Source organism: Carassius auratus, chromosome 33, assembly GCF_003368295.1.
Source record: "Carassius auratus strain Wakin chromosome 33, ASM336829v1, whole genome shotgun sequence".
NCBI classification, from domain to species: Eukaryota; Metazoa; Chordata; class Actinopteri; order Cypriniformes; family Cyprinidae; genus Carassius; species Carassius auratus.
The window spans coordinates 4040319-4057166 of NC_039275.1; the positions used below are offsets into that span (position 1 = coordinate 4040319).

Below are 16848 nucleotides of genomic sequence, written 5' to 3' on the forward strand. Positions count from 1 at the left end.
AACACCTCTGTTAAAAGCTCAGAAAATTAAGTTTAGCATTTCATAGCCCTTTAAAGTGCTTATATGACTAATTAATGGTGTAATTTATGTGCCACTAATATAATTGCAATCATTTTTCTCAAACACTCCACCCTGAACAGAAACCGGTTTGCATCAGAGTCCTGATCTCTGTTGAGGTTTATTTTGCAATAATGACTGGCTGGCTGTACATTATCGCTTAATTGTTTTCCATTCTGGACGCCTTTTGCTCTGCTTTTATTGTAAGTGCATTGTAAACTGATAGACAAAATAATGATCAAAATGACAGATACTGTTAAGAGTTCATGTGATCGGGCAGCTGGGTTTGTTTGTGGCTGGTGGGTGATCAGTGCTGATTCATCAGTTGATATCTGTGACAGTCACTTATTCACCAGAGTAAATGAGTGTGACGCTCTCTGTGTGCCTGTGAAAGAAGGGAGTGTGTTGTGCGTGAGAGAGATGAGAGAGTGATGTGACTATAGGCCAGCTATTGAGGCAACAAAGCTGTCGTAAGCGCAAGTGTACAAGTGTAGGGCTGGAAATGGAGAAAAACAAGAGGAAGGAGGTTGAGATAACATCAAGTGTGACTGCTAAAGTGTCATTTTTTTATGGTATTTTGAGTTGCACAAATTGACATTGCATAACAGAATGCAGAAGTCTGACACGCTTTTAAAAAGTTGGTTATGGATGTGTAATAACTGAAATGTTGCTTCGAGCAGTTATTTTGAAGTCTGATAGAAATTGCCTTTAAATGTTTTGTTGAAGACAGTGAAACTACAAGGATGTGATTTTTCCCTTTTTATATGGATGTCCTTATTTTCTGACCTAAGAAATAAAATGAATGAAGTTGCAAATTTGGCGTAAACAATTACTAAACAAAATATAGCATTTTCAAATACATTTCTTTCATGCATGGGGCAACTCATGATTTGGTATTTTCAGCAGCTCGGAGCGCTTTTTTCAAAGTAAATTCTGCTCCACACAAACATGCACTGGTCACTGTCTAGTGTGCTTTGTTTTCAAGTGCGCAACTCATGACATTAGCTGTTCTTCTGCTGGTGGCCAGTTATAAAACAGCGTGATATTGCTGCGGATGCCACCTTCTGGATTGGGGGTGAATTGCCTGTTTGTTGTAAGTCTTCGTGCACCAAACCGAGATGTCTGTATTGTAATGGTTCGGTACGAATGCATGTCAATCGTCCCACCCTGAATAAATTAATAATGATAATAATAATAATAATAATAATTATCTGTCATATTAAGACAACTGAAAATAAAATAACTACAATAAAAAGACAATATATGACAAATCATATAGCAGAGTTCATTCCCCAGTAGTGATGGTGCTCTAAATGGGTTATATTTAGAGATTCCAATTTTTGGAGAGAAAAATATTAACGCTTCTATTGCCAATAGATACCAGTAAATATCTCACAAATATGTTTGTGTTCTCTGACCCTTCAGCAAGCGCCCCAGGAATGTTTGAGTGTGCTCAGATTAGTGTGATGGAATTAAACCGCAGCCCAGGAACGTGTGCATCACAGACGAGCCAAAAGCCACAGTGTTCATGTCCACCTTGTGATTCTGTCTTCCCTCTTTTTCTCTGTGAACAGAATTGTTCGTGTGAGGTGTCAGTAAGTAACCACAGAACGGTCTGTCTGTCTGCATGATGTTGCGAGCTGCAGGTTTGGGAGATTTGTGAGGGCTGTGGTCAGATGTGACTTGCATGCGATCGCTGTGTGATCACGCACAAGTTCCAGAGCTTGAAGGGGAACTGCGTTTCAACCGCACAGTTGCAGTGGCGTCCCCACACATAAACACACACGATTGAAGCTATTCGGCATGCCAGACTTTTCAACACTTGAGCTGCAGAACAATATATGAGTTTGTCTGCAGACGCTAATCACTAACCGTGTCTGTAAACTCTGAGCCCATGTCTAAACTTTCAGTGTGATTTGATTCAGCAGATTGATTTAATCATTAGCATCAGTTGGGTTAATGTTGACTTCCGTTTAGATGCTCTGTTTGACGTGACTCACAGTGCCAATAATGAAAAGTAATTTCTCTATGACTAATCTGTCTCTGTCTCTCTCTCTCAGGTTCCCCTGCAGCTGATAGAAAGTGTAGAATGTCGGGAAATGTTCCAAATGCACATCACCTGCAAAGACTGCAAGGTCATCAGGTGAGACTATCTATATCAACCCTCTATGCATACCTTGGCAATTGAATCACCACTGGCTCATCCATCCATCCATCCATCCGTCCATAACAAAAAAATAGATAAATTATATCTATTGTTATAATAATAGTTAAACTCTTAATCATAATTGCTCAAAAATACAATCACCATTATTAATAATGATTATTGTAATTTTTCTCTTTTAAATGTTATCAGAATTATTGCATTTTTACATGAGCACAAATCTAGAGAATGTCACCTCGCATGGTTTGTTTGCAGTTAAAGTTGCAGCAAACGGATGTGTGAAAGAAAACCGACTGGCTTTGTTTGGGCGATTTTAAAGTCTTGGCATCCGCGATCCTGAAAGATTTTGGAGGCTCGTTATCAACGCACGATGTAAAGCAAATCCCAAATGAAAATGTTTCTAGGATAAATGACCAGCAGGAAAATAGCAGATGATTATACTTAAAAAATCGAGAGAAGCAGAAATTGTGAATTAAAATACAATTTATTACAGCCCTAGATCTGTCTGTTTATGTGTGTTTTGACAGGTGTCAGTTTTCCACATTTGAGCAGTGTCAGGAGTGGCTGAAGAGGCTGAGCGCTGTGGTCCGTCCCCCGTCCCAGATAGAGGAGCTCTTTTCCTTCCCCTTCCATGCATGGAGCGCTGAGAAAGAGCAGCACGGGGATCTGTGTAGGCCAGGTACGGTCACCAGGGCTTAAAATTCTCCAGCACCATGCCAAATTTCCCGCATGCAGCGTTTAGCTATAAAAAATAAAATAAAAAAAACTTGTTGATTGATATCACTCCAGAGTTTGCCTACCAATGGTATGAGTGGAGCAGCTTTCACTCTCAACCAAAATAACATTATTAACCAATAAGAATGTTTTACTCTTATAAACAAGAGACGTGCATAATAGTATCCAATTGAGTCGCAGCCCTACTAATGAATTGAGAACCGCGGCAAAAAGCTGCGAGGAGCAATGGTCAAAGATGTCCCTCTAGGGCATATTTACATAGAAAAGCTCATTGTAAAGCAGTGGTGCTTTGTAAACAGCTCAGAGTAATCAAGTCATCTCCATAAGTATGATATGATTGCCACAACAAATTCACAGGATTTTTGAAAAGGTCCTGTTCACACATGATCTATTAATGGTAACTTACCGGTAATTTACCAGTACTGTATGTCTGAAAGGGGCTAAACTCTTCCTCTTTATATGCTGTGAATTTGAATTGCTTAACGTTATCTGGAAAACCTGTGTGCATTATCTCACTAGATTTGTGAAGTAAATCATTAATTAACCTTTACCAACACAGGAGGACATCAACCTATGTCTAAATATGCCATGTATTGTACATCGCAATTTCAAAATAAACATTTCTGCACGTGCCCAAATATTAAAATGTAATGGATTTAAACATTGTTTAAAGTGAAATGTCACCAGGCCGTTGGCCTCCATTGAAAATGTATGTACGGTATACCGTCCATGTCCAGAAAGGTAATACAAACATCATCAAAGTAGTCCATGTGACATCAGTGGGTCAGTTTGTTGAAACATCAAAAATACATTTTGGTTAAAAAAGAACAAAAATTACGATATTATACAGCATTGTCTTCTCTTCCGGGTCAACAGTCAACAGTCAACATACGTCAACAGTCACAGCAGTCGCACTCACAACAGACCCGGAGGGTAAGACAGTATACCGTAGATACATTTTCAATGGAGGGACAGAAAGCTCTCCGACTAAATCTAAAATATCTTAAACTGTGTTCCGAAGATGAACAGAGGTCTTACGGGTTTGGAACGACATCAGGGTGAGTCATTAATGACATAATTTTTGGCTGAACTAACCCTTTAAATTGGTTATGTTCATATTTTGTATAGGCATATTACATTATGTATTTTAACAGTGTTGTTCAGTACAATCATGTAATTTCTTGCTTTGGATATTTTATTTGAGCCAATTGTAATTGCCTCATCGTTAGTTTATATAAAAATAGTCATACTAAAGCCTGGTTTTTTACCTAGGTCTGTTCGTGTTACAAAAAAATATCAGATTACTCAAAATAATCTGTAGATTACTTGATCACCAAAATAATCATTAGTTACTGCCCTAAATTAGTTAAAATATTTTTAAATACGACTGCATTGTTTTACTTTTTGTTATTAAAAGACAAATATTTTGTCTTAAATAGTATTGAATAGTATTGAAATAGTAAATAGTATTTACTAAAATAGTATTGAAACATTGTCAAGTTCTAGTGATTCTAGTGATTCAAGTATCTGTATTTTGTATTTTCACACCCCTAGTGTCGATAAGTGGTGATTATAGCTCATAATTGTCCAAGAGTATGACACAGCTTTCATTCTTCAGGTCAAAAATATATTCATTAAAAAGAAAATAAATTTGAATAAAGAAAGCAATAACTTTGTCATAGTATCCTTTCAAATGTTAAAGTTGCCACAGTCATTGCATGCCTTGGCTCTGGATTTTTTTTTTTTTTTTTTTGCTTTAACCCCTCTGTCACTCTTTCTCAAACTTAGCCTCTGTTATTGAGGCTTGAATTAGATGTCACAAATAATTTTATTTCAATATTTCCTGCTAGTCTTGCATAGCCAGACAGCTTTATATGAAGGTAAAATAATAGCAAAACTCGAGAACTTGTTGATTTGAATGTGAGAACTTGATTAATATGCCTATTTGTACAATTGAAATTTACACTCACAGCTCTGATGTGAAAAGCTGAATCTTTCATTTGCACACACAGTGAATTCGAAGTTGCACTTTACTTCAGTTTCACTGTACAACCACAAGTCAGCGCTTAGAGACTCTCAGATCCGACAGTACAACTTCAAATCCTACCGCTTTGACTTTTGCTACTCCTTTCACAATATTCCTGCAGCAAAACTCACTTGTCCACTTGTACATGCAGATATGAGAGAAGTGGGGTGGGGGTGCGAATGAAGCCATTTTATTGGTATAGCTTTACCACCTAATAAGTGCACAAATGAGTGCACTTTAACCCTCTGGGGACGGATTGGGCGGTACCGCCCAAAATGGCATACTTTTACAAATGTGTAGTTATCTCAAAAACTATTAATGCTAGAGAGATGCGGTTTTTTTTGCCGTCTTCCTCAGATTCCCCTGAAAACAGCGGTGTCCAGTTTGTATATTAAACACTTCCCTTATTGCGCAATACCACTGCGTAAACAGGCCAATGAAAACGATTGTGCTAGGCAGATTCAACACGCAACAGCCAATGGAAAAATTGCCGCTGGGAGGAGTCTTTTTCTAACCCAATCAGAGGAAGGTTATGTCTTCTAGCGATTCAGAGGACTCTGTAGCTCTGCTGTAGCATTGTAAAAGCTGGCTGGATTAAAGTAAAAGACATGTAATCAATAAGCGTTCAGAGAATCAGCATCAGGGTGGAGAAAGCAGAACGCGATCGGAGTGTTACAGAGAGCGATCGGAGTATTAGCGACAACAAAGAGCTAAATTCGAGCGATCGGAGAATCAGCATCACGTGGAGAAAGCAGAAAGCGATCGGAGTGTTAGCGAGCACAAAGAGATAAATTCGAGAGAGATACAGCATTATTACAGAATTGTTTTATCAAAATGGCAAGCAGTAAAAGATTTACGGCAGAACAAGCTCTGGAACAATTACTGGAAAGGCCTGGAGAGGCCTTGCTTTGCTCACTGGCATGCCTAGGGCTGTTTTTAAAAAAAAGTTAATTATTGAATTGTTCTTTACACATTTGATTAAACAATAGCACATTTCTGTCAAGCAAAGAGTTTGAAAAAATATATTTTCTTTGTTCAAAAACTGTTCTATATTGTGTGTTTTTCAGTAATAAATGACAAAAATCTAATTTTCGTTTTTGAAATTCTCTAGTTTATTGTAAAATTTTTCACTCATACTTCCTTTATATAAACATATTGCATGCATGCTTATGGTAGCTTAGGGTCTTCTGAATCCATAGATACCAAACACAGGGTGTTTCATCTCCTTTACATATGATTTATAAGCCCAAATATAAAAATAGAGAAAACAGACCAAAAAGGGCTTAGTCCCAAAAATAAAAAAAAACGCCTAGGACTGTTTGTAAATAAAGTTAATTATTTAATTGTTCTTTACACATTTGATTGAACATTAACCCATTTCTGTCAAGCAAAGAGTTTGAAAAATATATTTTTGGGTCAAAAACTTTTAACTATTGTTGTGTGAGGTAGGATTTTCAGTAATAAATGACAAAAATCTAATTTTCGTCTTTGAAATTCTCTAGTTTATTGTACAATTTTTCACTCATACTTCCTTTATAGACATATTGCATGCATGCTTATGGTAGCTTAGGGTCTTCTGAATCCATTGATACCAAATACATGGTGGTCCATCCTCATTACATATGGTTTATAAGCCGAAATGTAAAAATAGAGAAAACGGACCAAAAAGGGCTTAGTCCCCTAAGGGTTAAAGACCTCACAAGATTTGTCCAGTCCAGTAACTAGTTCTTTAGAAATCCTGTTTCTTTTTACCTTCATCTCAGCCTCTAACTTGCCTCTATCTTTCAGGTGATCATGTGATGTCACGTTTCCATAACGAGGTGGAGCGGATGGGCTTCGATACTCTAAATGCCTGGAGAGTGTCTGAGATCAACAACAAATACAAGTGAGTGTTTCTCTCACAAACAGAAGCACATATGAATATCTCTCGACACTGGCCCTGTCTTGCTGCACTCGGCGAGTCTGTTCAGAATAAGATGATTTTAGACAGGCATCAGTCAGTCTGAACACACTGCCCTCTGCTTGACCCCTGGCACAGGTTGTGTTCCAGCTACCCTCAACTGCTGCTGGTGCCAGCCTGGATTACTGATAAAGAGCTGGAGACTGTGGCTGCCTTCCGCTCCTGGAAGAGGATTCCGGCCGTGGTTTACAGGTCAAGTCTTTTTCATTATGTGTTTTTTTTTCTTTTCTTTTTTTTATACTTTTACTCATTTCGGTACTTTATTTCATTTACTTTGCAAGGAAATTTTTTTTTCATTATTATTATTATTATTATTATTATTACTATTATTGTAAAATTTTTAATTATGGTTTCCTTGTTTTCTAGGTTTTTATATTTTTATTTTATTTATATAAGGTACCGTATTTCTCGGACTAGAAGTCGCACCTGAGTATAAGTCGCATCAGTCCAAAAATACGTCATGATGAGGAAAAAAAACATATAAGTCGCACTTGACTATAGACGGTTTCATCGGGTGCACGCACCTGGACCTAAGTTAACTTCCGGTCTGTGTTATATCGGTCTGGCTGCAGTGCCTTCTACAAACGCAGTTAAAGCCAAGGTGATGAGTAAACTGAAGTTGGGCTCAGGTGGTTGTGCTGCGGGATGTGTTTCCCATACATTTATTTATTTTTGGAGACTCGCCACAATTTTAAAACCGATCGAATTTCAAAAAAGGCTTCGTTAAATAAACACGAGTAACGTAACATTACGTAACGTACTGCACGTTTAATAACAATAATAATTCCTTACATTTATGTTTAAATATCAAAACGAGGCACAGGTGTTTTTATATCGCTGTATTTCTGAAGGAGGACTTGCATGTTATATGCCTGATAAAGCAGCGTGTGAGCGTACCAGCTCTGCTTTGTTTACAGCTGTTACTGGGGAAACCTCTATTTCTCGCGCTTTATGTCTATGCTTTAAAACATCTCCTGCTGGCAAAGAATGAATTTGCATTTTCATTAAGTCCGCCTGATCCACGCAGCAAACATATTTTGTTTGTTATCAAAAAATATCTACTCTAGAGGGACTTAACTGTTGTTATTGATTCTATTTGGAGTCTACCGAAAGTTAAGTTAGGTCCGTTAAGTTAGGTAAACGTTTGTTTATGTTGATGCCGTTGAAACCGTCTATAAGTCGCATTTATTTAGAACCAAGAGAAAACATTACCGTCTCCAGCCACGAGAGGGCGCTCTATGTCTTCAGTGTAGACTACAGGAGCACTGAGCAGCATAGAGCGCCCTCTCGCCGCTGTACACGGTAATGTTTTCTATTGGTTCATTTCTCTTGGTTCATTTCTCTCGGTTCACGTCAAATTAATTTTGATAAATAAGTCGCACCTGACTATAAATCGCAGGACCAGCCAAGCTTTGAAAAAAGTGCGACTTTTAGTCCGGAAAATACGGTATGTGATTCTACCTGATTACTATGGAAATCTTGTTATTTCAGCCTAAAATCATGACCCATGTGAATCATGCAGATCAGTAATAAATAATTATTATTACTGAAAAAATTCCGGGCTGCGGAGGGGTTTAAAGTCACAAAATGTCCTAAAGCAATTATATTTACATTTAGCAATTTAGCAGACACTTTTATTCAATATTATGCAAATGAGGACAGTTGCATGGTTTTTTTTTTTGGTAATAAAAAGAAAACGAGTACATAGAATAGAAAAAGAATAGAGAATGCTAGTTTTAGAGGGTCTTTGTATGAATAAAAAGAAAACAAGTAGTTCAAAATGGAAATATAATAGAGAGTGCAAATGTTAGAGAGTCAAGTGTGAGGGGAAGAGATGTGTTTTTAGCCATTTCTTGAAGATTTCTTGGTTAAGGACTGCTCTGATCGTGTGGAACAGTTAATGTAAAAGCCTGTAAAAATGGTTCTGTGCCTTGGAATTGCACACTAATGCACTGTTCACTTGCAGAACACAAGCTTCTGGAGGCACAAGTCTGAAGTAGTGAATTTAGGTAAAGGGGCACAGAGCATGTGGTTGTTCTGTAGGCAAAACATCAATCCCTAAATTAACTAAAGGTTAAGTTTTCTAGTATGGACAGAATGGCCATGAGAGCACTGTACAAGTTTGCAGTGCCAACTCTAGGACAGTTAAAATGTGCGAGTAGAATAAGCTCTGAAATGTGATACTTGCCTGGTGACTTTTAATGAATGGTGGTGAGAATTTGAGATTGCTTAGTACTATCATACATTTCACAGAAGTTGTGATGTAATTATGCAAATATAGGCTATGTTCTGATGCGCTACATGTCTGCTGTAACTGTTTTTGTTTTGTTTTTCAATTCATTGTAAATGCTAGCTGTGATAGTTGCTTTAATTTGCATTTGGGAATGCAACATTCATCATTACAATCATTAATGTTATAAAAAAATTTTTTAGCTGATCACATGCCTGTTATATTTTTATATTGATCTTTTATGTAAACTTTATTTCAAACAAATAAGTTTAATAGTTGTTTTTCCACAACTTGGCACTGCACAGCATCATCTTGTTTTCGGAGCATCTTTATTATTTTGTTCTTTATAGACCTGTATTTGTCTCTCTTGTTATTTAAGGTACAAATGTGAATCAGTGGTCGGGGCTAAACAGGCAGTGATGTAGAAGCAGGTGTTGATCAACTTCTGTGGAGGCGGAGTTTAGCCACACTATTATGTCATAAAGTGGCACATTAAACCTTTCATTTTGGCAGATTGGCTTCAGTATAAGCTATTTTTAGACTAACGAGAAAGTTAGTTCTGAAACTTACAAGATGTTTTTAAAGTACAGTGATCTCTTAAATGTCAAAAGATCAAAGGAAATTTGATTTCTCAGTTTATAATCCCTTTAAAATAATCACATTTTGTTGCTTTGCAGCCTGTTTTATCCAGCTGTATTTACTCAATGAGACTTACAACATCCAAGTGAAAAATACAACACCAACATGTCAGAGAAAATGTACAAAAATTAAAAACCAGAATCACTGATTTGGAAAAAAAAACAACACCCCCTTGTTTCAGTATTTTGTTGAAACACCTTTTGCTTTAAATTAGGAATTTTTCTCTGTCTCTGCTAACTTTGCTCATCTAGACTTTGCAGAATTTGTAACTCTTCAGTAACTCTTCTTTGCATCAATTAAAACAGTTTTACTCGTTTTAGTTTACAACCATTACAAGGCTGCCTAGAACCTTCAGATTAACAGTCCAGATCTTTAACCTCTCTTTCCCAGGCACCAGAGCACAGGAGCAGTGATCGCTCGCTGTGGTCAGCCTGAGGTCAGCTGGTGGGGCTGGAGGAACGCAGATGATGAGCACCTGGTGCAGTCCATCGCCAGAGCCTGTGCTGTTGACAGCAGCTCCTGTAAAGGCGTCTCTAATGGCTCCTTCTCCCGCGAGTACACAAACGGAGCTGACCTCTCAGATGTGGACTTTGGTCAGTACCACCTGGCCCTTTAAATTCTTGACTGAAAACTGTTCTTATTTGAGGCCTCAATACTGATTGTCATATTATATGACTTGATCTATACATACATGTCTCTTTCTATAGACTCGTCCATGACTAACAGCTCAGAGGTGGAGACACTGGCCATCCAACCTCGAAAGCTTCTGATCCTGGACGCCAGGTCATACGCCGCTGCCGTAGCCAACAGAGCCAAAGGAGGAGGGTGTGAATGCCCAGGTACTCTCTCACAGATGCTCTTTCAATAATCACAATAAAACAAGATGTGATGTTTATCTGCTTACCCCCAGGGCATCCAAGATGTAGGTGACTTTGATTCTTAAGTAGAACACAAACCCAAAATTTTAACACAAATCGTTGCAGTCTGTCAGTCTTATAATGGAAGTTGATGGGAATCATACAATAAAGCTAAAAAAAAATACACTAACATAACCAAATTAAACCCTGCGGCTCGTGACGATACATTAATGTGTAAAGACACAAAACGATCAGTCTGTGCAAGAAACTGAACAGTATTTATATAGTTTTTTACCTCTGATTCAAGCAATGTCCGAACTGTTAGAACTCTCCTGAGCACGTTCTCAGCAGCAGGCTTGTGAGGAGGCTTCTTCTTCTTCTTGCTTTATGCGGATCGCAGACTTATAAGTGCATTACATTAATGCCAGTTATCTCTCAAATAGACCATTGACACTCAACCTACAATCTCAATTGGGAGTGTCAATGGTCCATTTGAGAGATAGGTGGCGTTAATCCACTTATAAGTCTGCGACCCCGCAGGGTTTAATTTGGTTTTATGTTTTTTTCGTTTTATTGTATGTTTTATCCGTGATTCCCATTCACCTCCTTTATAAGACTGACAGACTGCAACAGTTTGTGTTAAAATTTTGCTTGTGTTCTACTGAAAAATAAAGTAATCTACAGGTTGGATGCCATGGGGGTAAGCAGATAAACATCACATTTTTGTTTTTGGGTGAACTATCCCTTTAATAACATGTTGTTCTCCCCTGTAGAGTACTACCCTAACTGTGAGGTGGTGTTTATGGGTATGGCCAACATCCATTCCATCCGCAAGAGTTTCCAGTCTCTGCGCTTCCTCTGCACCCAGATGCCTGATCCAGCCAAGTAAGTCTTCCAGGGTGGTAACATCTTCTTGGGTTGTAATTTGTTTGTTTGTTTATTGATATATTTCATCTTTTAGGGACATAACATGCTTTTTTCTTTAGTACTTGCTATCGAGCTGTTCAAATGTATTATAGGTAATTGATCCATATCAAAATTTGGGTCTGGAGAAAAATAATTAAAATATTGTGGCAATATTGATTTTATGCATTAACAATTTTTCTAGATTGATTAATTAATTATAAAATCAATTATAAATGAATGAATGTAATATATATATTTTTTTTATTATTTTTTTTTTTCTACGTTTAGTTCGTTGTTACTTGCCGTTTCTCTGTAATTTATTTTTGAAATTTACTATCAATTTCTTTAGCTTTGAATCAAAAGTTAAGCGGATTGATTTGGATCGAATATTGACTTCATAGCTGTAATGCATATGGAAGTGGAGGATTACTGTTGAATTCTTTACCCGTTGATCAGAAACATAATGTTAATGACTATCAGTTGCTGATCTAAATGAGTGATTGAAGTGCATTATCTGTGCTTGTCTCAAAGTCTTGCAAACACTCTTCATGACCTCGGCTTTTTTATTTTTCCGTCTATTGTTTTTTTCCTGGCATCTGCCCGTGATTTCCAGCACTGGCTTGTATTTGCTTCCTCTTCCATCCACGCTGTTTCCACTCATCTATTTGTTGTAAAGTCAACAGCAAATCTTCCAAGTGACTCTCCCTCTGTTTCTTTCATTCTCTTGTTCTCTCTTTAGTCAGCATGATAAACTCTGGCTAAGAGCTGTTTCTCTAAGCAACAGAATTGTCAAGAGGAAAAAATCTAATTCTCTCCTTTTGATTATTCTGATTATAAATGTCTCTCTGCATGAGCTAGTCATATTCATACAAAGACAGTTTTCCTTTTAAACATGATTTTCATGCATTTTCCTCTCAGGAACTATAATTTGAATGTCTCCTCCGGTTACCTGCACTCTGTTTCTCCTTGGCTAATGTCAGTTTGCTTTGGCTGTATTTAATCATGTCGGAAAACTTTTATAATGAGTATTAACCACACTTAAAACTGCATTCTTTAGTCCTTCTCACAGTTTTCCATTAAGATTTAAACTCAGTTTTCCTGATGTGCATAATGCTGTTTTAGTAACAAATCAAAGATTCTGCCCCGAGTTTGCATTTGAATATTTATTGAAACTAATCTGCAAAATGACTCTTTCATGCATTAAACGTCTCAACCATGAGCTCATGTGGTTTCACTAAAGGGATATTTCTTTCAAAATGTTATTTTTAATATTTTTGAAAGAATATTTTTATTTTGTAAACAGTACTTTAATGAAATATTATTATAATTTAAAATAACTAATTTCTATTTAAATATATGTTAAAATGTAATATATTTCTGTGATCAAAGCTTTTTTTCATTCATTATTCCAGTCTTAAGTGTCACATGATCCTTCAGAAATCATTCTAATATGATGATGTGCTGCTCAAATTTCGTATTTTAAATGTTCAAAAAACAGTTGTTCTGCATCATATTTTTGTCAAAATTGTTATTATTTATTATTATTCCTTAATGAATATAAAGTTCAAAAGAACAGCACTTATTTGAAATAGAAATAATTTGTTACATTATAAAAGAAATTATGTTGCTTTTGATCAATTTATTGCATTATTCCTGAATAAAAGCATGAAATAAAAAAACAATCATTGATAATAATCTAGTATATTATAATATTCAGCAACTTTCTATATGAGAAGTTTGTCCACCATATATTGCATTGCATAATCTGTCAAATCACAAGTGTTAAAGTTACAGTTTGCTGTGAGACACCTTTTGAACATGCTTCAGATGTGTGTAATGGTGAGTTTATGTCTGTAGCTGGCTGTCTGCTCTGGAGAGCACAAAGTGGCTGCAGCATCTGTCTCTCCTGCTCAAGGCGTCTCTCCTCGTTGTGAACGCCGTGGACCGTGACCACAGGCCTGTGATGGTGCACTGCTCAGACGGCTGGGATCGCACCCCTCAGATAGTGGCGCTGGCCAAAGTCCTGCTGGACCCCTACTACCGCACCATTGAGGTGAGCGCCAACATAATGAACAAAAAATGGGGAAGAGCAGTATTCCCCCTGAATTATTGCGAGATAAATTTATAAGCTATATCAAATGCTGAAAAAAATCCACAAGGACTTATTTTAAATCCTGTGGTTTGAAATGCTCACAATGAAATGTTTACATAGACAACTGGTTAGAGAAAATGTAACAATATTTATAATGCTGCCCGACCTTAGAGCACAACACACTTTGATTGACATCGATTGAACAACACAGAGTCGTTTCTCTGCTATAGAAGATAAAAAGGTACAAAAGCTGTCACTGCAGGGCTACCCTTTCAAAAGGTACTAATATGCTCCCTTTAGGGGTAAATAAGGTGACAATTTTGTACCTTTTTTGTGAGAGTGTAGTGTATTATTTGTGACTTTTCATAGTCTAATATTTACTAGCAGCAGCTGGATCCAACAATGTAGAGCCTGGTGTTTACTAGTGGACTCCATGTAGGGTGAGATTAAACGGGCCAACCTCTGACATCAAAAGGCAATTGAGCCGCACCAAAATTGTCATCATCCAACCAATTCCATTCATTGTTTCCACTCAAGCCTTTTTTTTTTTTTTTTGTTAACAGGGAAGATCCACCTTTATGTTCCTTATGCCAATGGGCAGTATACAGTATTTGAGGGATATTTTAATGGATTATGATGGTTTCAGCTCCTCTAAGACTCTTTTTACATTCTTTTTTCTATGGAGTAAGGTTAGATTTAGTTTTAATTTTTTTTTTTTTTTTTTTTTTTTTTGCAATATATCAATATATTGCAAACAAATAAACAAACCTTTATTCATAAAGAACATTGAATTTTAAATCTTTCTAGACCTTGTATTTTTCATAAGGCAGGGCATTTTGCAACTGGGAAGCGTAGTTGATTTCAGTTATATTTATCATTAACTAAAACTAATATTAAAACGACAAAAAAATGTGTTATGTGTTAAGATATAATGAAATTAAATAACAGCTAATTGAAATAAGTTTAAGCACTAAAAATAATTAAATGAAAAAAAAAAAAAAACTGAAATAAAAGCTAAATAGTAATATTTACTAAATTAACCTAAAGTTAAAATGAGTAGGTAAGGTAAGATAAGGTAATTCAAAATGTTAATAACTCTTATTGTGTATAAATAATACTAAAATAACAACTTTTTTTTTTACTGAGTATGTTTTCTAGAGACTGTCTTGTACCAACTAATAGCAAGCTGTCTGTACGGAAAAAAGTAAATGGAAAACCGGTCAGAAAAGCCCCGGCTGATGTCCATCATGAAGTTAGTTTTAGAGCTCAGAAGATGCAGTGAGCTGTCTTGCATGCTGGGGGAGGCATTACTGTAATTTAGTATAAAATAACATAATACATGTTGTATTCTGGAGTCATTGTGTGATTTGACGTCATATAAACAGAAAATCTTCTTTCTGCTCACAGGGTTTCCAGGTGCTGGTTGAGACCGAGTGGTTAGATTTCGGTCATAAGTTCGCAGACCGTTGTGGTCACGGAGAGAACGCAGAGGACTTGAACGAGAGATGTCCTGTCTTCCTGCAGTGGTTAGACTGTGTGCACCAGCTCCAGAGACAATCCCCGTGTTCCTTCGAGTTCAACGAAGCCTTTCTGGTGGGTCAAAATTGGCAAAAACCTTTCTTTTTAAATATTAAACATGCTTCTTGTAATTTAAGTAGTTGTTGAACTAGCTCTGAGTTCTTTTGGTTTTGTGTGTTCAGGTGAAGCTCGTGCAGCACACGTACTCGTGTCTGTTTGGGACGTTCCTGTGTAACAGCAGGAAGGAGAGAGAGGACAGACACATCCAGGAAAGAACCTGCTCCGTTTGGTCTCTCCTCAGAGCCTCCAACCGCTCCTTTAGAAACATGCTGTATTCCTCTCATTCAGAGACCGTACGTCAACTCCTCTCAATCTGTCTTTTACTCATTACTCACTCATAAGAGGTTATATGAGGTTACAACCCATAGGAGGTTTTTAGTAGCTGATGCCAATGCCCAAAGAGTTTTGTTTGACCTTTGTGTAGTGAGTAAACCTGAAGAGAGGCGTTTACTGGCTTCACAACTCGTGCTTGCATTCCTCTCTAATACTCAAGAGACCCATGTCCTTTCATTTCCTGTCTCTTAAAGCTAGATCACACCGCCCTAACAAAAATGCTTGCTGGATTTGAATTAGGATCAATGTGTTAACCCTGTTGGTGGGCAGTGTGATTTTATGATCATTTATATACTATTGTATTATGTATTCATATTTTTTGTTTAGTTTCTATTTACTCCTAATTTGAATTTTAGTTTAGTTTTTTATGTTCTATTACATTTCAGCTCTGGTTCTGGTTATTTAGCACATTAACTTAACAGAGTGTCTATTTACACTAAGTGCCAATAGCCTGCCTTGTTGGCAGAGGCTATTTACATTAACTCCGCCCACCAGCATGTGATTTGGCTTGCCAGTATTACAAAAGACATTCGATAATCATCAGCTTCAGTGGCGCAGATGATAAAACCCAGGTCCGAGTCTGCCTTTTGGCTAACTTTTTTATCCCCTTTTTTTAATTTCAAATCTTATCAGAAAAGCATTTATTTTCAATGAAAATGAAGGAAATAATCAAAACGTTAAAAATACAGTATCGGGTAGGAGTAGGGAGGGATTTATAAGGTGGCGTCCATTTAATAATTAAAATTTAAATTAAAGCTGCAGTAGGTAACTTTTGTAAAAATATATTTTTTACACATTTGTTAAACCTGTCATTATGTCCTGACAGTAGAATATGAGACAGATAATCTGTGAAAAAATCAAGCTCCTCCGGCTCCTCCCAGTGGTCCTATTGCCATCTGCAGAAACTCCATCGCTCCCGGTAAAAAATAACCAATCAGAGCTGCGGTCCGTAACTTTGTTTGTGTTCAAAATGTAGAAATATGTATATAATAAGTGAGTACACCATGAATCCATTTTCCAAACCGTGTTTTTAGCTTGTCCTGAATCACTAGGGTACACCTTTAATAAGTGTTTATATTCGGACTATTTTAGATTGCTTCGGGGGTACCGCGGCGGAGTAACCCAGTACCTTTGTGATTCTTCATAGACATAAACAGAGAGAAGTAGCTCCGGCTACGATGTTCTTCCGCAAGACGCAAGCAGTTCTGTTTATTAACCGCTAGAGCGTCAAAAGTTACCTACCGCAGCTTTAAACATTTAACCCTCAAAGA

At 37.0% G+C, this 16848-nt stretch overlaps 1 protein-coding gene across 6 annotated transcripts in view; it reads left to right on the top strand.

The window, feature by feature from the left end:
• LOC113052781 (myotubularin-related protein 3-like) overlaps positions 1–16848 on the top strand; it is a 44168-nt gene that overhangs the window by 18067 nt on the left and 9253 nt on the right. For 4 of the 6 annotated variants that reach the window (XR_003277114.1, XM_026217225.1, XM_026217230.1 and 1 more), the window contains exons 6-16: positions 1632–1652; positions 2118–2200; positions 2749–2900; positions 6771–6867; positions 7021–7134; positions 10202–10404; positions 10519–10650; positions 11442–11553; positions 13432–13627; positions 15074–15259; positions 15367–15537. Coding sequence is in view for 5 of the 6 variants with exons in the window: in XM_026217225.1 (XP_026073010.1) it covers positions 1632–1652; positions 2118–2200; positions 2749–2900; positions 6771–6867; positions 7021–7134; positions 10202–10404; positions 10519–10650; positions 11442–11553; positions 13432–13627; positions 15074–15259; positions 15367–15537 (1467 nt within the window). In the remaining variant the exon portion in view is untranslated. The remainder of the gene's footprint in view (positions 1–1631; positions 1653–2117; positions 2201–2748; positions 2901–6770; positions 6868–7020; positions 7135–10201; positions 10405–10518; positions 10651–11441; positions 11554–13431; positions 13628–15073; positions 15260–15366; positions 15538–16848) is intronic. The other 2 variants (XM_026217227.1, XM_026217229.1) reach the window with 1 other exon arrangement.